This window comes from Plectropomus leopardus, chromosome 18, assembly GCF_008729295.1.
Source record: "Plectropomus leopardus isolate mb chromosome 18, YSFRI_Pleo_2.0, whole genome shotgun sequence".
Taxonomy (NCBI): Eukaryota; Metazoa; Chordata; class Actinopteri; order Perciformes; family Serranidae; genus Plectropomus; species Plectropomus leopardus.
The window spans coordinates 14,494,403-14,515,165 of record NC_056480.1 but is presented as its reverse complement, the minus strand read 5'-3'; the positions used below and the strand labels follow the sequence as shown (position 1 = coordinate 14,515,165).

The 20,763-nt window shown below is 41.4% G+C and overlaps 1 protein-coding gene across 1 annotated transcript in view; it reads left to right on the top strand.

Annotated features, from left to right (window-relative positions):
* Positions 1–20,763, top strand: part of adgrb2 (adhesion G protein-coupled receptor B2) — a 243,880-nt gene that overhangs the window by 78,180 nt on the left and 144,937 nt on the right. The window contains exon 2 of the mRNA XM_042506819.1: positions 525–1,428. Coding sequence (XP_042362753.1) covers positions 540–1,428 — 889 coding nt within the window. The 5' untranslated portion in view covers positions 525–539. The remainder of the gene's footprint in view (positions 1–524; positions 1,429–20,763) is intronic.

The following is a 20,763-nucleotide window of genomic DNA, read 5'->3' as shown; positions in this document are numbered from 1 at the left end:
TGTATTGTATAAGTCAAAATCAGGCTGTTGGCGGACCCTTACTGTGGCGGTGATGGTAATAGTTTGCCAAAGCCTTGGGGGAGCTGCTCAGCAGGCGATGGTGTGTGTTTGAGTGCATGCGTGCTTTTGCCTGTGTGTTTGTGTGCACGTATCAGCAGGAAAGGGTAGAGCAGGCCCCACAGTGCATGTCTCAGAAGCCAAGTCATCAACCCTTTTAATCCAGCCCAGCAGGGATGTGTTTCTGTTTTTGGCAGTGCATGTGTATGTGTGTCTGTTTGAAGAAGAACTCCATGAGAACTGCAGCCATGAACTTTGTTGTGTTACACTCTCAGGCAAAGCAGAAATCTGTCCATAAATATTTTCCAAGCCGACAGGCTTCTTTGGTCTAGACTTGAACAAGAATATTGATAAGTTCTTCTTTTGTCCATGTTAAGTTGATTTTTTTCAGGTTGTGTTTGAAGATATTTCCTGATATGTCTAATGTTTAGCCCCCTCTCTCCCCATCCTTCTCTCTTCCTCTGCAGGACGAATGTCATAGGATGAACACTGCTGGTGGGGTGTGTCTGTCTGTGCTGTCCTCTCTCCTGGCTGTGGCTGGGGCCCTGGCTGCCTTGTCTGCCCTCGCTCTAGCGCCTCTCTCTGCCCTGGCTGAAGCTGCCTATGGGGCTGCCAATGGCGTCCCCAGCACCGGAGCAGAGGGAGCCCCCTCGCCCATCTCCTCACCATGCTCCAGCCTTGTAGCTGGGGTGCTCTATGGCTCTTTCTCCCTAAGGGAGCTCTTTCCCTCCAGGGCGCCAGGCTGCTCCTGGTCCCTGGAAAACCCCGATCCCACCAAGTACTCCCTCTACCTCCGCTTCACCCGCCACCCTATCATCTGCCGGACACACTCCCCCATGCTCCTCTCTCTTGACCACCACCTGGCCAATCAAAGCTGTCCCCTTCACTTACAGACAGCCGCTGCAAGGGATCAGGAAGTTATTGATCTTTGTGGCAGCGAATCCAACTCAGAGGGACCCTACTCCTTCCTACAGTTTGATAAGAACTTTGTCCAGCTGTGTCTTACGAGACATCCAGCTGCAGATGAGCCTCAGGTATCTAAGGAATTGCTTGAGCTGAGACTCGTAGAGGTGTTGCTCATTAACAATGAGAACTCAAGTCAGTTTACCTGCGGCGTGCTCTGCCGATGGTTTGAGGAGTGTTTACGGAACGGTCACAATGGAGACCAGGAGGTTTCTGATGGTGATGGTTGTGGGATGACTCAGACGGGATGTATCTGTCCAAACCACAACATCATGGCACCACCTATTCCGTTGCTCCCGGAGACACCACACAGTTTTAGCAACGGCTCGCTGGTTCCCGATGACTGCTGCGTCACTGAGCTGCATTCCAATGAAGCGATCGCCATAGCACCCAGAGATGTTCGACAAGGTAGGATTATGTTCAACATTATCACTCTTCTCTGCACTGAGCATATTATTTATACCCTATGACATGACATGCTATAACACGGATTTCCAAGGCGCACATAATTTTTCGTTGGTAGCTCATATCTTGTAAAACTTTAAAATACTCCAACCAAGTATAAACAGTTGTTTACTTGCATAACTAGTTTGCAATTAAAGACAAGAAGAGTTTGTCTTGTTATCCTGGCTTTTGACATTACCTCAGGGAGGTCACATGCCTCTACTTGACAGAGAATTTATTATTTGAAATGTGTTTGTTGGCCTTTAATTAAAAATACGAAGCAGTTCAAAGAGACCTCTTTAAACCTTCCATCAAAAGATTTGTAAATGACTGTCAGAAATTCAGCCCTCTGATCTATATTTTAGAGATTCCCCCATGTGGTCAAGAGGTGTGGCTCCTAGGACTTCTGTTTTCATGCTGCACACCATTGTGTGTGTGTGTATGTCTGTGTGTGTCTTTGTGTGTGTGTGTGTGTGAGAGAGAAACCATCTGTTCACAGTGTTTGAACAAGATCAGATTTGACACCCATGCACACACGCGTGTGCATGGTCATTCATATGTCAATGAATTGAACACGAAGCAGACAATCCCTTCGCACACATATCACATGGGAATATGTATGCATGTGTGCATCTGCAGAAATTCTGTGTATTTGAGTTTGTGTGTGCCGTTAAGCCACATAGATAAGTGCTCCATCCATACAGAGAAGGACCAGTGCTTGTACTAAAGCTTTCTTATGCATTTTAGTTTATCACTGCCACCAGAGTATATCCTTTAAAGTAATTAAATTAAACTAATGTAGAAGTAAATGTAGAGATATGGAATATGCTGTAGTCTGTGTTCTAATTCACAGAATTATGTAATAATTTTCCTTTGGGTGGTTTATAGGCATGTTTGCAGAGCGAACAGCACTAATTAGAGCCCAGATATCCTTATTACAAGCCTTTAACAGCGCACTAACACACATACTGAGAGCTCTGGGGAGTCTTACCTTGCTGACGGGAAGGTTATCGTTCTCTGGATTCAAACAGCAGGGGGGGATTTTATCATCTAATATACTCAGAGTGGGAGAAAGGGAGGGACATAGGAAGGGACACGGCGTAGGAGGACTGATCCACTGTTGCTTGAGACAAAAGCCAAACGGATACACCACTCAGTAAATTGATGCCAAGTGTCAGGGTGATACAAAACTTATGCCAGTTGCCTGGAAGCTCTGTTGGATTTTCTGCGTCTAACCTCAGAGACACTGATGTTGCATACATATTGGTTAGCGGCTGGTCGCTCTATGAGGAATCACTCACCACTCATAGAGACTGCTGTGAACCGCAGAGAGCACTTAAGAAGATAGCCTGATGAAGTGTGGGCAAGCCTTTGTGTGTGGAAGACTGTTTTCTTCCAAACAATTCCCCCATGTCCTAATTACCCTAAAATAGCAGAATTACTGTAAACTCAACATTGCGCTGTCAGAGTGAGAGCCAGAATCTTGCCTCCTCCTCTCTCTTCACTAAAAGACAAATACTGACACCCTCACCAAGTCAGTCTTGAAAACAAAGTTTAAATTCTTACTCTCCTCCTCCATCCTTTTGTCTCTTTATGTCTCCTTCTCTAAAACCTCTCATGATTTGACTCTGCAGCCCTTCCTACACCTCTACATTTACAATGTAGTTTGGAGAACAATTTACTTTTTCACAGAGAGAAAATAATTCACTTGCACATGACCGATTTTTGTACTTCATGACAAGTACTGTCACATACGCTGAAACCTATTTTTAAAGTGATTTTCCCACTGAAGTGTCCTTGGGCAAAACACCAAACCACAAATTGCTCCCAATTGTCACACCAGCACCTTACATGGTGGCTCTCTGCCATTTCTTTCGTAAGTTTGTCTGAAAGAGGAGGAGTGAGAGGCAAATTATAAAGTGCCTCAGATGAAAGCGCTGATTTTTCTTGGTCTTATTGATTTGGTAAGTAGGTAGTTTGTAAGTCGTGACGGAAATGTGCCCATATATTTTTGAATGTCTGTCAATGTTCTTCAATAGAGAACATTCAGTTTTCCAAGGCCAAGCTTCTTGAGAAACGTAGTCATTGATTTAAAGGTGGCACGTCACAGGTTTTTCTGAGTGGAACATTTTGCTCAACAGACAGGCTTACCATTTTTACCAGACATGACAATGGGGCTCGCACTGTTTTGACCCATGTGAGTCTGTGTGTATGTCATGATGGCAAAATGTGGTCCTGGAGGCACCTTTTGTACCAGGAAGAACTTCCCCAGGTGTTTGTATGTCTGTCTGTTGTTAGATTTTGTCACTGTGATAGTGTCACAGCTGTTCAAGATGCAGGCACAAACCTTTACAGATGTTTATTTGAGATGATAATGATGGTCGGGTATGAAGATGGGTGTGGTCCGAACAAGGGCACTGGAAGTGCGGGGGTAGGAACTAAGTATGGGGCAACTGACGTGTACTATATGTGGACAGCTATCGATACGATTTATACCACACACACTGTTGAATAACAGCCTTCTATCATCCCAATCTGTCTTTCTCTAAAATGTAAATATTTTTCATTATTGCACCAAGATAGTCTTTTGTGTTCTGAAGATAGATTTCAGTTACACATAATTAATTTATACAAATAGCAATTAGCAAATAATTAACTATGATCTTATCTGGATGGTGTGTTGCCTGAGAACTGGATGGACTGTGATAAAAAAATTGTTTTTTTGTGGACTATTCTCAGCACAGTTTTTATCTTCCTACTGTGATTCTGGCAGTGATGTACATCACTGTGATTCTGGCAGTGATGTACAATAGTCTATTATAGTGACTGACCTTCACTAAGCTCATTGTATTATTTCCATATCGACAAAACCCTCAGTCGGGCCATTCTGCCAGAAACTGAGGAGTTTTTTTTTTTTTTTAATTTATTTCAAAATACTGCATCTTTATTATGCACACGACAGGTACAGTTACCAAATTATATGTTGCATGGAAATAGGTGACCTTAAGGGACATCATTTCTCTGTGCAGGTGATATCTGTCAATAATGAAAGATATTTAGTGCAGAGGCCTGTATGTCCTTCATCCTCCCAGTTAGAGGAAAGAGAAATCTTTTTTTAAAGTACACATTTTAATAAGTTTTGTAGAGTCTGGACTGTGACATTATATTTTCAATCCATATGTATATTTTAAATTTTAGCCAGAGAGGACCTTGGTCTTTGTCCATCAAATCTATGAATGTATTATCTCATGGGTCGTGACACTGAACAGATTTGTACCACCAATCTATGTAAAACACAGTTAAACAAATATTGTCTCATTTACATAGAAATTGGGTATTAAGGGCCAGTGCAAGCTCAATTATTCTATATAAAACAAGTTTTTTTTTTACTTTGGTAGGTATCTACTCCTGCTTTTATTTAGCACGGGAAAAAAATCACATGCACGTGTTTGTACATGTATCTGTCTATTTTGTACCTTGAAGCATTAAACAAGAAGCAAAACTACTGGGCAAGCTGCCAATCTCACTCCACAGAAGTTTATTATACACTATGCAACGCATATACATATAGCATCTCAAAGGCCAACATGCAGAACATTTGTGCACTATAGAGCCTTAAGGCTAAATTCTTTACATTTCTATAACTTCCCTGCTCCTGATGATCTTGGAAACTGTATTATCATGCACATACACACACAGACACAATTTTTGAGCTCTTGAGGCATTGTGTGACTGAATGTCAGGTCTCCTAGAAAGAAAAAGAAAAAAACCTAGATCCCTTGGTTCCCCTGTCAGTCAGCACCACCACACCACCCCAAGTCCCCCCCAACAGCCCAAACACAGACATACATCATAACTGACATGCAATGTACTTGGCACAAAAACAAATATACCATTGTGCATCACCTTCTCGTTTTAGTCATTTTCTTCCACTCACCAAAGTAACATTTTCATGGTATTGATCTACGCACTACCTTTCCCTCCCTCGCTCCACAAAAACCTTGGTTTGCTTTCAAGCAAAAGAAGCCAGTTACATCAAATTTGGCTGGTGGTTGCTTTTCTGCCAAAGTCGTCTGTATGTGTTTATTCAGAAAAATTACGCTTGCTGTTTGAACACATGCAGCTAGTATTTATACCTGCAAGACAATTTGTGATAGATGCTTATTTACCCAGTTTATTTAACCAAGGGTCTTCACATGTTGCGTCAAAATTGATAGTCAGTCTGAAAGCAATAAAAACAAAAAATTCAGATGGTCGCAAAAGCAGGTTCATCTGAATTTTTGTAACTTTCCCTGAAAATGAAAATCTGGCAGACAAACCTGCTTTGCACATTAGCCAGATGCACACCTAAGTATGGGCTGTGCTCCAAGCACTACACAAATGATTTTGTCCACGTTACTCACATTCTTATTTCTGTCACTGTCCCTCTTCACTACTGAACTGAGCCAATCAGCGCAAGAATGCCTGGAAGGTGGTTTGCTTTCAAAAACCAAATGAAAGAATGTGGTTCAAGTTATAAGCAGCAGCGAGGATATGTCTCTAGTATAACATCATACGCAAACACAGACACACAGTCAGTGGAAAAAGATGTTGAAAAGCACGTTTGCTGTACGCTGTGTGTTTTGTATAGAAAAGCAAGGGTGTATTTACTTGCTGTATGTGGGTCAGAAGGCTTTTCAGACCCAACAGTTACAAAGTACTGCACAAGGTTTTACTACAAAAGATCAACAAGAATGAATGGAATTTGAGTCAGAATCAGCTTTACTGGCCAAGTTTGTGAGCACATACAAGGAATCGGACTCCATTTTTGTTGATTTCAGTGAACAGAAATACACACACACATACACACACACAGACGCAGATATAAACACAAACATACACCACTTGTCAAAGAATAAGCCTCTGCACAGCAACAGATTCTCAGTTAGAGCACAAACCCAACAACAGTGAGCAATAACTGTCAGGCTGGTTAGTGTTTTTGGGTTAAACGACTGAAAAGTATGTCATTGTCTGCTATTTTGCTTGTGTTTCCACATATGTGACATATAACAGAATATTTTGTTGGGGTGAACAAAATGACACTGATGCTTGGCGCTCTAATTTTAGTTTTTACATAGTAGGGGAGTAGTTATGTTGAAGAGGGCTCCTGTGCATCATCGAGCCATGATTTTAGACCTGCCCAAAAATAATCCTGGACACAAAAAAGGTGAAACATTTGTTTAACAGTCTAACTCCACAATTCATATTGTAGTCAGTCTTTTTTTTTTTTTTTTTTTTTTTTTTTTACAGGTTTTCAGCAAGTATTTTCTAATATTTATGATATGTTTATAAAGAAGACTCTGACTTGACTTTACCTGGACTTTAAATGACCCTAACTGAAGGTAGTGCCATTGTCAGGTCCAAATTTAAGTATGTCCAATACTTTTGTTTGTAACCAAAGACCAGCCCAGCCTCATCTCTAGTTCACATTTAGTGCTAGTTGGCTCTTAAAGGAATACTTCCCCCCCGAAAATGATCCGTTGTATATCAAATATTCACTGCATGTTGCATTGAATACAAGAAGAAAACCTTGTTTTTGCTGTTGTCTTTTTGTTGTTGTCGGTCCCATTAAATTCTTGAAGAATGTTTGCGACTTTTGGATTATCCATGACTGTGAGGGTATGCTGGAGAGACACATTTTTCTGCACACATTTTAAGGTAACACGCAGTATGTAATTGATTGAAAGAAAAAAAAAGCCTTTGAATTTGTCAGCATTTGGCTCAATGCGCTGCTGTGCCTACGTACAGCCTCAGAGCGGCACTAGCATTGCTATAGACTCTCAGTCAGATTGGTTTCCCTTTTATGTTATTAAAAGCAAGTGAAATTGATTCTATAATTGATAGGCACTAAAGAGTGGCTTGAAATGGTGTATTGCTATATTAAGATGAAGACGAGAGCATCAAAGCACCCACTAATAGAGCTGGCTTTTTAATCTGAGCATATTTTAAATAATGATTCATCCATACATCACTGCATGGCAGTGAAACAGTACAGTGTTTTAAAAAGGCACTCAAAACATTCCTTTTTAGCAGAACCTATGACTTTTAAATAACTTCTTGCTGGTTGCTCTACTCACTTTTATGCCCTTATTTATGACTTTTTTTATCTGTTTTTTTTATGGTTATCCTTTTATCTTGTAGAACTTTGAGATTCGTTTCATATGTAAAGTGTATTACAAATAAAATATATTATTATTATTATTATTTTCACCAAAGCAACAAGCATGTTCATGGTTCAATAGAACTAAACCCAAAATTGGTCCCTTGGGCATCCTACTTAGTGTAGGTATGGAAGGACACAAATGCTTACAGACTGGAACTGCAGATTTTCAGAAGGATATGACCAGAATATCAGAAAGATATATTAGAAGTACCTCTACTTTCAAACATTTCATAAATTTGTCAAAGACTGCATTCTCCTTTATACAAAAACATCAAAAGAGGTGCAATGATGTGATGCTGATAAACTCAGATATGGCCTTCATCAAACATTTATCAGATTTGTTTACTATGTTTTTCTTTATTTTTAGCTAGTTTGATCTACGACACATAGGCATCTAGTTTTGCTGTATGGAAGGATCACTCTTTGTGCTTATGTTTTAGCATGAATGCACTAATGCTGCCTGCATGTGTGCTATTTCCAGCACTTACTGTAGCACGGCAGTCAGTATGCCACAGAGATAAAAGATGGATACCACTAGCCATCTCTCTCCAGGTGATTGAGATCTACTGGACATAAGGGCTAACAGCTATTATATGGACCTCCTTTTTGTGTCACCTCATTACTCCTGCCACATTTGCCAGTAGATTTTTAATTTATCTTTACCAGCATCAGATTCATTTTATTGTGTTCGTATAGGCGTCCTCAAGTTATGAGCTGTTAAGAGCTGTAAAGACATGCAGACATCTCATTTGTCCAAGGAATGTCTTTACATTGAGTATGGCTGTAACACCATTGTTCTCAATCATTCATCAATCATTTATAGGGGAATTACACCATCCACTATGTGTTGGCTCATCCATCATGCTGCAGTAGCTACCATTGCTGTCGCTTAATTTAATTAGTTGGCTTGAACACATTAACTTGTGACTGGGAGTAGAAGCTTCAGGTTTGTCAGAGGGGCTGTGCATTGGTATGTGTCCTACTTTTTTGGTAACCATGGTATAATACGCTGTATTCCACAGTGACAGCAAATACATGAAAGTTTTATTAAAAACTGAAATGAAGGTTTAGTTATTTCAGGCATGCTGCAGACAGCGTCATTGGTTTTTTTAAAATGGACAGATGCTGTACACATTCTCTGTATCATGGATGAATCCCAATACACCCTTGCCTCAACCACTTGGCCCTTACCCCTCACCTTAAGGTGTTCATGTGTGTGGGTCGGGTGTCCCAATTGGTGTTGGAAATGAGGGGTGGAGGGAGTGTTTTCAGAAGCACACTCCAAACTGAGTGTTATGAGAAATCATTGGCAGAATGACTGCACAAGCAACAACAAAAAAAAAACCACACAAATGTATTTTCTTTGTTAATAAACATTTAAAGATGTCATATTATCATAGTTAATGTTGTTGCAATGTAACACAGCCCTTTTCTTGATAACAAAGCACAACAAATAATTGCTAGTAGTGTACTTATCTAAGCTAGCTAGCTAACATTACATTGTTGTTTTTTTTGTGCATGGCAGTCCCACATTTTGAAACTCCCATGTCACATTCCCCCCTCTTTGATGGCACTGATAGCACAGATTACTAAAATTAGCCCACAGAGCACCACTTGTGGCCTGGTAATGATGCAGTGTTACTTTTTTATCAACTTTTTGATCGGCTGATAGCTTGAAACTTGGATTGTGCACAAATCTTGAGCAACCAAATTTTTCCGTGTCTTTCAGATAAATAGCATATTTCATCGTGATAATCCCGTTGTTGCTACAGTTGTGTCTGTTTTTCTGAATGTCATCAACGACAACTGATGATGTATCAGGGTCTTAAAGGATCATCCCATTTCATAGAGGAAGATATCAACCACTACCCCTTGAAAACAAGTCGTAGGGCTGATAATAACAAATGAAATTTGACTCATGTCCTCCAAAAATACTTTTTTGTAAGTGGCATTTGCAACCCCATCTGAACAATTAACATATTTAGATTTTATTTGTTGTGGTCAACAGCTTAACCACTGTTCATTGTTGTGTGCAAGTTCTATTAACAATATGCTGGGAAATGACAACATACCAATAAACTCTCACTGGTGAATAAATGCAGCCATTCCTTGGTATGTGTATAGTGTATTAGCAGAATAATATGCACTCTTAGGTGAGCTGGCATAGAATTATGATGGACCTGGTGCTGCGGTATGAAGTGCAGTAGTTTTTTTCTATTTGGCCATGCCATGCAAGCAAGGTGCAACCTGAGGAGTCAGGAGTTAAGTGACTGAAAGCAGTGTCTCCTGCCTCCTGTGCAATCTGGCTCTGTGTAGTCACGACACATTCAGGTCACAGCTGTAATGTCCACCAGCAGTGTTTAAAATGCAGCAGTGCCAGGACAGCCAGACTTGTTTTTGGCTGCAGTGTTTTTCTTTCTTTCTCCCTTTGTCTTTCTTTCTTTCTTTCTTTCTTTCTTTCTTTACTGACTTACAGTAAGTGACAGGGGGGCATTTATCAGCTAGAATGACTTGAATTGTTTAAATTTTATAATAGCCCAAGACTAAGTTTTCTGAATAAAACATTACTCCAATCTACATAATAAAACACTTAACTTTAGCATCTATGCATTTCTATTATAATATGTGTCAACTGAGTCTATGCTCGATTACATCCCTGCTCATATCTCATATGCAGCTACAGATAATTCACTTTACAGCAAGTCAGCACATTTAAAATATTGCCATCTAAATCACTATAAGATTTCCTGTTCCTAGTCCTCTTTTGATTCAGGTACGGCCCATTACCCAGTTGTCAAATTCTCAAGTAGGTCTTGTAGCCTGACACTTGTCTTAGCCTCTTGACATTCACACCTCCCAATGGTGCAAACACACTCGCTGCACATTCACAGCAATCACTGGGAATTCTCATTAGCACAGAAAGAGGGTGTGGATTTTGTTTTTTATGTGAAACGAGGGAGGCATAGAAAGGGACCTAGACAGAGAAACCTAGAGTGAGGACTGGGATTTGGCTGGGACTCTTGGGACCAGATCACCCTTGCATTGAGCAGGAGCCAGTGGTCCGTCACTTACAAAAACTCATGCATGCACGTGCGCGCGCGCACACACACACACACACACACACACACACACACAGACAGCTCATCCTGTCCTCACGGAATACTATCTGCTTTCCTGGTAATTAGAGCAGAGAAAAGTGTGTGTTTTCTTGTGTGTATATTTAACAGCATGGGCGAGAGAGGTGTTTATTTTCACACTGTGCTGGCGTACAGCACATACAGGTGTTTTAATAACCCTTAACTCTACCAACACACACATCTCATGCACACAGTGAAAAATGCACACATGCCACTGTTGATGACAAAGAGTAATTGTGTACCCTGCAAAACTGTAGCTGTGATTTTTCCTAAAATGAATGAAGCAAAACTGCATATGTATGTGTATGTGTGTGTGTGTGTGTGTGTGTGTGTGTGCGTGCGTGCGTGTGGACTGTCTGCTCTTGGGGTGTCTGTGGCAACAGGATTAGTATTCTGTGCTCATGAGCTATGGCTCTCTCTCTCTCTGAGAGCACTGAGCCCCTTTATGCTCCAGCAAAAGCCCCTACACACACACACACACACACACGCATTCACAGATATACACACCTTGCCGTTTATATCCATTCCCGTTTTTTCAACAGATCTCAGCAGATCAGTATGGATTGGTATACAGTACACTGCCTGGGCTTGGCAGTATTTCAGAAGTAATACAGGCCAACTTCCTGTAGATGCTATTAAAAATGTCATAAATCAAAATAGAGGAAAAGTTATAGTGTGTACCTTCCAATAAATAGACCTCTTTGTCCTGTTGCATCATGCACTGGCAACACTTCACTAGGAAAATTGTTTTCATTTTCTAATAGACCGTGAATATATTTGCAGTTTAGGCATTTTTACTTGACACCTACGTGTTCTACTGTAATACATCCATTAGCGCTTACTTTATTATTCTACCTCCATTTGCACATAGAGGAGCATATTCAACCTGCTGTGTACCATCAGTTTTTATTGAAGACAAAGTTGTTAGATACAAAGAGATATATTTTTTGTTGTTCAGTCAAAAGTGTGACACTTTATATTTCTCAACACAAAATAGTACAAAATATGTAAAAGAATTTGCTAAAATTCTACTACATATTTTGTACTATTTTGTGTTGAGAAATAAAAAGTGACACAATTTTGACTGAACAACAAAACACACACACACACACACACACACACGCACACACATATATATATTGAAATAAATAATCCACAAGTATTTCCCTTTTTCATATATATATAGAGTATGTGGCTATGTATTTATCTGTCATGTAACTAACGTGTGCAACATTTCAGCAATTTAACTGCTGATGCATAACCAGGTCGAATCTTAATTTTCCAGGACAATATATCAAACACAACTGTCTAAACATAGTATACTTAAACATCCTCCATCTCTTAACATTCATGCATAGCCCTGAATACTTAAACAGAACACATCCATAATAATTATTATTATTATCACTGCATTATTGTTATTCTCACAGAACCTCAAAATATTGTCGCTTGACTGATTGGTCGACTACATGTATTGACACAGAAAACCTCAGATACCAATGTGGTGAATGTGAAATTGAAAACCGTGTGTTGCCTTTCAAGTAATATCAAAACTTGAAGGTAAATACATACATTACTTAGAGTAAATGAGAAGTATCGGAGAAATATAGACCCATAAACACGTGGAAACACAACCCACAAAATGTAAAGTAAAGTATATATAGTACAGCAGATATATCCCCCTGCTCCAAACCCTGTTCAGATCCCGAAGGATTTCACTGGTAGAGGGGATAGGATGAGGGCCAAAGGTTGACTCTGATTTGGGTCCATCACTCTGTCTGCACCTAATGAAAGTTGTATAATGTTAAGAGGCGAGCAGCAGTGAAGGCAGAGTAGATTTGTGAGCAGGATATTTCAGAAGCAGAGCTGAAGTTTGGAGCGACATGTGAGCATGTGAGATGAAGTGAAGCAAGGGAGATGTGGTTAAGGCACCAGTGGGCCAAATTAGCTAACCTCTAGAGAACCTCTTCCCCACGTGCCTACCCGCAGTGGGAGACTTTGTGCATTTTTGTGTGTGTGAGGGAGAGAGAGTGTGAATTCATATGACGTGTGTGTGAATGACTGGATGACAAAAAGCCTTAGAGCTAGAGACTGTCTCAGAAGGCTCATGCAGCACTAGAGTGGTCGTAGAGCAATTCGATGATAATGGAGTACAGAGATGTATTACCGCACCACACACACACAGACACACACAGACACACACACGCAGTCTATTTCACTCTCTGGCCCAGTGACTCCAAGTTAAGCTTCAGCGGCTTCATGTGATCGATTAACTGCAGAAAATAGACAGGCATCCCATTGTGCACCTGTGCCCATGGCCATATGATACAATCCCTGCAGGCTTGGATTTTCATGTGTGTTTGTGAATGTGCGTGCATCTGTTGCAAAAGTTCCAGCTCGTGATGACTTAAAACCACAAGCATGCAAATCTCTGTGACAGGTTTGACATTTTGAGTGAATATCTGTCATGTGGTTTTATTTTAAAAAACAGTTTTTTTTTAAATATTGGTGTGACACTGACACAGCACACTGATTTTCAAACACAAACTCTTGCATTGTTGTTTTGACAACAATGACATTTTGTGTGAACAAAGCGTTGACATGCAGTATGGAGCAAAGCTTTTGATTTAGGCTACCATTTGTGGGAAGTGAGTGATGGTTCACCTGTATGAAAAGATCCTTTTGTTCCACTGCTTTGCACAGGCAAACAGCTGTGCCCCGCATTGCACTCACTGCTCCAGCTTGTGACTGAAAAACAGGCCACAAACTAGTTGTCAATAACAGTTTGAATTTATGGACAGTGATTATGGAAAACTCACCTTTTAATGCCTGCCTCTTTAGCAGAAAAAATGACTCCAGCGTGGTTTTTAAAGAGACAGTACATGGGTATTATGTTAAGTTTAAATGTACCAGTGGCTTTGTTGTGAACACGCGCAGCTATGTTTACATTCAGGTGCTGTTGCCAAAATGTTTTATGTGAAACCTTGAGGTCTATCAAAACATCTGACTTTTTTTTGAATTGCTATATTCAACCCAGTCTTAATCATATTCTACCTTAAAGATATTAAAGAGGAGTTTTGGCATGCTGCGATGGTCTAAATGATGTGAAAAAGATTAGTGTGTGAGCTCATCCACGTACGCATTTAGAAAACAATAGAAAGAATTCAGATATAAAGATAGCAATATAACATGTTTTTTGAACATGGTGAATAGCATACAAGCTAATCTATAGATGCAGTCGTGCGCGGAAAGTGTGACATCGTGACCCATGTGGCAAAGAACTGGCCACCTGAGCCCTTAGTGGTTACTTTGCGGTGCTGTACGCGCTTCTCTGTGAGCAGCCACATCATAAAGCATATGAGCATCCCTGACGATATATGTGTGCATGCAGGCGTGTGAGAAGATGATCTAACTCGCCGAGCCATTGAGAAGATTTACAGCGGCAGTATAATTACCTCTTCGTACAGTACAGTGATCTAGTGTGCATGGGACCTGTCACCCTTGAGGTGGAATGATACTGAAAGCACCATAGCAGTTGACAACCGGTGGTTATCTAATGCTATTCTGAAGGCGGTATAGGTGCGACTTCCATCCATTCCCAGAACTGAGCTGATGGTATTGTCGCCAGGAGAGACATTCTGAGACAGACAGAAGGAGATTATTGATACCACCAGTGTAGGGGTATGACAGATAGCCTGCCATTATGTAAATGCATTTTTTACATCACATTATCAAGACCAGATTCATTTTTATGCTGCCATGTGTTTAAGCTCAACGTATAGGCCCTGTATGTTTATGTAGTCGTGAGCACTCTCTGTGTTTCAATATGAGGTTGATGCATGATACAGCCGCGCTTACTTTCTGGCTGTCACCCACACCTCCTCTTTACCCGTAAGATGTCCTTCACGATAAGTGTCACAGGGACACTCTTTCCCCTGAAATGTCTCCTCTGGGGAACTCATTTGTGTTCATCTGGCTTGACGTGAGGGGAATCTGTTTGCCAGACACAGCCTTACATGATAGACAAGGCTATTTGTCCTAATACAGGAGGGGAAGCTTCCCAAACACGCGCACACACACACACACACACACACGCAAACACACACACATTCCGAGATTTGTTCACTCATGCATGTCCCCACAATGGGATGTTTTTTTTAGTGTTTTTCAACATACCGCAGACAGTTTATTATGATTTTACCCCCAGCCATGAAGTATGAAGATGTTTTGTTCTCTGCTGTTTGTTTGTTGGGAGCTGGTCACTGCAGCGCTCGCATATTCACTGTAAAAGCAGCTGTGCATAATACAAACACCCACACACGTGCAACAGCAGAGCATGACTTTTCGCGCTGTATGTGTGTGTGTGCTTGATTGTGTGTGCCAATAGTATGCATCAATGTATGTGTTTGTGTGTGCGCAAACAATGCATCATACATTGTGTGATGTGACAGTATAAGGGAGTAAAAGGACAATGGTCCTCTTCCTGAGGCTGGGTCTCACTGGTTGATGATGACACCCAATGAAATGCTAGATTATCAAATATATACACAAACATTGGCACGTACGCATGATTACACCCACATAGGCAAACGCACACACACAGAGGAAGACTTAATGGTTACTGCAAGGGAGTCTGGCAACTTAGTGCAAGCAGAACACAATAGCTTGATATGAAGGTGGTCAGGGTGTGTGTGTGAGAGGACAGACATGTGACGGTAGACACTTTCACTAGCTACAATAACACACCCGTCCTCACCCTGCCAACATCACGGACAGGCAGATGTGTAACGCTGACCACTGACTGACAGTCGCTCATGCCCTTGCTAAGTCAAAGTTACTTCAAAAACAAATGGGACTAGCCTCTCTCTCTATCCCTCTGCCTCTCGCTCTCTTTTTTGTCAGCGCGCATTAGCATCACCAGCCGGTGTGTGGCAATTAAATATATCCCTGGGCAATGAGGGCCTATTTAGAAATCATTACAAGACAAGGAAATCTTGCCCCATGAGTTTAGCAAAAACACATGGGAAACTGTGTGTGTGAGTCTGTCTGGGTGTGTGTGTTGGTAGGTGCTCTAGTGTGCGTTCCCCACCTTCACCATCCGTCATCCTGTGCCACTCATCCATGGCTCTATGCTTTCAAGATAACTCTCCCCCTCAGACAGTCTCCAGCAGCGCTGTGAAACCTCCCCTCCCTCCTTCCATCAGTGCCTCCTTCCCTGCATGCCGACTAGAGATGATATCATCTGCATGGGAGTCTAATGGAGCAGTGGGGAGACACCATGGTCAACTATATATTTGGTGTGTCTGGAGAGCAGGGGCACAAAAATAGATGTCAGGGTGTGGTGGTTTAAGAAGCGTTCAAACGTGTTCTCATTCTCCTCACCGATGTCCTTGACTCTGTGTGTGTGTGTGTGTGTGTGTGTGTGTGTGTGTGTGTGTGTGTAGCATTGTTTTGTATGCTTATGTTTCTCTGCAAGGTTTAGCATTAGTGGGATTAGTAACCTCTCACATGCAGACATGCTTATTGTCAAATCAGCTCACTCCTGTTTCTTCTTTTTCCATTTTTTGTGGAGCATACTTTATTGGAATCTTGCATAAAAGGCACTAAATATTTAAACAGCATCAACGTGGGTTGCTTCAGTATAAAAATATGAAAGAGAAAGAAACAACAAAACAAAAACATGAAATTAAAAGGTCTCCACAGTCACCAGTTTGCCTTCAATTACAGACTTTTCCATTAGAGGGGTTGTGATTCAGAGGTTTCTCTGACTCGTTTTGCACTTCAGATAAACATGTTACGCTTAATCGTTGGAGCAACTTTGAATAATGATCCCATTAGGCTTTTTTTTAATTATTGCGAGTCCACCATTAGTATTTTATTGCCTTTTTTTGAACGATACAGTAATCTGCATATCTAATGTGATGTTGGGTGGAGTGAACTTAATCTCTGTGTTTCAGTGAGCTGTTGTACATACATTCATGCAAATGAAGAGAACTTTTATCTAATAAATACACAACAAAAAGAGTTATGGAAAGTTAAAGAGGCTACAAGCAATCCATATTTAATGCTCATACTCTGTCCAGTCCCTGACTATGAATGCTATAAAAGTTTATGATGCATGTGAACCCATTAATATATAAATAACGGAACAAATAAGTGGATAGGGGAAAAAAAATCACCTTGCCTTTTTGTTCTGCAGGGGACATAAAGCGAGGTATGCTTCCTCGGTCTTGCAAGAAATAAATGCGCTTGGGATTTATCGACACACTGGCTGTTATAAGCCTACTGTCACACTACAGCAGTTACCCATGGCGGATTTAAGACTCAGGGAAGAAGAAACACTCTTAGTCTCCATCTCAGTCTCGTTTCCCTTTTTCTTTCCCACCCTGCCGCAAGTACTTTTATGTCACTGCAGCCGAGTCTTGCTCAAATGTGGTCAAGCGGAACTGGATAGGTATTTTGGAACGCAGATTTTGTTAAAGTTCTTCAACGGGAGCATCTGCATTCGTGCCAGCCCTTCAAATCCCGACCTATAATTTCCTGTTGATGGCAACACAGTTGGCGCAGAGCCACAGCTCCTCTCTGCCCCCCTCTGTCTGGCTCATGTGCACAGCTGCCTTGAAATTGCGTTTTGTTTATACGATGGTAAAATATTCATAGAGAAAAATAGCTGGGGAAGCTGTCCATATAATCCCCCATAAACTGATATCTAAATCCATCACACGCACACGTGCACACACAAACACAGCTGCATGCACGTGCATCCAGAGCTGACACCCTCAAGGGCACAATGGAAAGAATGACAGCAGCGTCCACTTGTGTCCATCCCTAGTGCCAAAACGTCTTGCTCTTACACCAACAGATATGCACGCACAGGCACCCATACACACAAAGCACATACACACACACACAGCTCCCAGACGGATGCTGCGGTTTGGGCGTCGGTATCGATCGACACTCGTCAGCATGTCCTCAATAACAAGCACTGTCCCCGAAAGCGCTGCAGCAAGCCTGTCAGGGAGAGACACAAAAACATAGTGGGAGAGAGAGAGGAGGGAAAATGTGTACCTGTGTACAACAGGCTGACAGGTGAAACCTACTGCATGTGAGCAGCCATGATCAGCCAAAAAACATTAATACATAAAGAATGTCTCTACCCACACCGCAGTGCCACAAGGCAAAGCATCCTAATTTGTTCTAGACTTTTCACTGTTTTTTTCTCCTCTGCAAAGCCCCGCTTGAAGATTACGAGCAAGGGCACAGTGGCTGGAACCAAAGCACAAGCCTGATGATAATGATGAAGTATCTAGCCACCCGGCTAACGAGAGCCCAGATCTGCCCTGAGTCTGCCTGCTATGCAAATTTCTCTCACACCAGCAATGAATCAAAGGCGTAGCAAACCAATGTTTCTCTTCGCAGCACTTTAGCAAAGCCATCATTCACAAAGGACACGCCAAAGGCACGCACACTCTGGTACACGCACGCACGCATACATACACAGAGATACAGTAACCTCAGTGATTTTGCTGGCCATACAGCGTGTCAAACCACTTTTTATGCCTGTGAAAAATGCTAAAAACATAAGCTAATTCTTATTGGAGCTGATTGAATCCATGCACACAACTTTGTGCGCATGTGTGACACTTGAGAGCACAATGGCCTCTCACACTGAGTCGACAATAACAAGGCTCCGGAGACAAATGCCTCCAAGTTGATGTTCTTGGCAGAGAAAAACCGGGACATAAGACAGATCTTTTTTTCTCCCTCGCCGTCTGTGACCTCACAGCACCCCTGTGTTCCCGCAGCATGGATTTTTAATTCAACAACAACAACAACAACAAATAAGTTGTTTCTTTGTTGCCAACATGAAAAGTGAGGGATCTTAGAGTTAAGGCTCTAATTGATGGATTGAGGCACGAACACATGCATAGATGCGCCAAAATACACAGGCACTTTTTGAGTCATTGTATGTCCTTTATTCTCTCTTTTTCTTCCTCTGCCTTTCTCTCTCTCTCTCTCAGTCCTCTCATTATCTTGTTGCTCTGTCAGCCCTGTAGGTTTGCCTCTGGGGTGTTGAACTGGCAGAAGTAACAGTATGACGGTAATTTGCTGGAATGGAAGGTTAGATGGGCTCACCTTGCCTTTTAAAAGGTGTCATGAGGGCCAAACTGCAGACCTTTGACACTACAATTAATTACACAACACATGAAGAGGAGTTTTTACTTTTTTCTATCTGGATTAATGTCTTAATTTGATGTTTACACACGAATGTTACACTCATTTATGCATGTAAACAATTAGAAATACACGTGTACATGACTAAGCAAAGGCGTGCGTTACATCGGTAAATATATAAAGTTGTAGGCAACAAGCAGCTACATGCATGTACCCACATGTCATACAAGCACACACACACACACACACACACACACACACACATAAACAGACGGTGACAGGCTTTTAAGCCTTTGTCAGATTAATAGCCACTTTCTCTCACTGGTCAATAAATGCTGCAGGGAGTTCCCTAAAGGCTGCAGGATAGCTCCCCATGTGCATGTGTGTGTGTGAGCATCTAACAGGCCTCATGGGTCAACCTGTCACCACAAAGATGGCTAAGCAGTTGGTTGGCCAGCGGGAAATCAATGTAAGGTGATGAGGCTACTGTGTGTGTGTGTGTGTGTGTGAGTGTGTGTCTGTCTCTTTGTCAGTGTGTTTTTATGCATACATGTGCGCTTGTGTCTTATAGTGAGAAAAAATACAAAATAAGAAAAACTTGGTTCTGAGGTGTCAACACTGAATTGAGTCCATTCAACAGTTTTAACTTAATGCCTCGTTCCTGCGTAACTCTGTGCACGTATGCGAGTAAACTGAAAGTCTATTTATTTCTATGAGCACCTCAGAGAATTTTGCCTTTGCGAAACTCCTCCTTTTGTTTGTTTTTAGTTCTGTAAGCACACTGAAAAAAATTAAGTTTTGCAGCAGATTTTGGACTGTGCCGCAGGAATTTAGCATAAAAACAAAGCAGTTGACAAATTGATGAATGTAAAACAGCTCAATTCATATATTTTTCTAAGTGAAAGTTAAATGGCATGTTAAGCTAGCTAATACTGGTAGCGTGCTCGCTGTGTAACATATGGAATGCACTGATTGTGGATCATACATCTTTTGGTGCACTTGGCAGGACAACCTAGTTTGATTTGTCACCATGTATTATTGTCCCTGAATAAAGAAGTATTTCACATAAAACTGGGCCACCTCTGCAGTAGAAAGATGCAAATACTTTTGAAATAGGTGCTAAATGACCAGAGAAAACAGAGAAGGAGACTTTTGCTCAAGAGGTAGAAAACCTACAACTACCAGAATGCATCATGCCTTACTAGATGTCCCCGCTGGTGGGTGACTGGTCTGGTAGAACAATAACGGCCGGCTATCTTATAATTTAGTCAAAAGGTAAGCTAAATATATGTTTCTGAAAACACTTGAGACGATTAATATGCACCTCAGTAACAGAATCTTGTTTTCTGAAAACATTTTAGGAGAAAAATAAGCATTCCAATAACATTATCTTGCAAAACATTCAAAATTAATTTTTCTGCCATGTCTTTGGTGGCACGTCTATCCATCTGTCAAGACATCTACTTCCTTGCGATGAACACTGGGGGCGTGCTCCATATACTATACAGAAACACGGACACAAAACAAGCCTGTAACTAGGCATAAACGGAGAGCGCGTGCAAATTTAAGCGATCAGAAAAAAAGACCTCGCTTTCTACTTTACATTTAGCCACATTCTTTACATCTATATTGTAGATGCTCATTAGCAGAGAAAACATGCTTCCAGATGCCACAATGTGGTGGTGGTGGGAGGACAATATAGAGCTGAAGGACTTTTCTGTCTCTCACACCCACAGGACCCAGCTCCATTCCTTGTGCTGCAGAGGGTGGTGGGCCTGTGGGGCT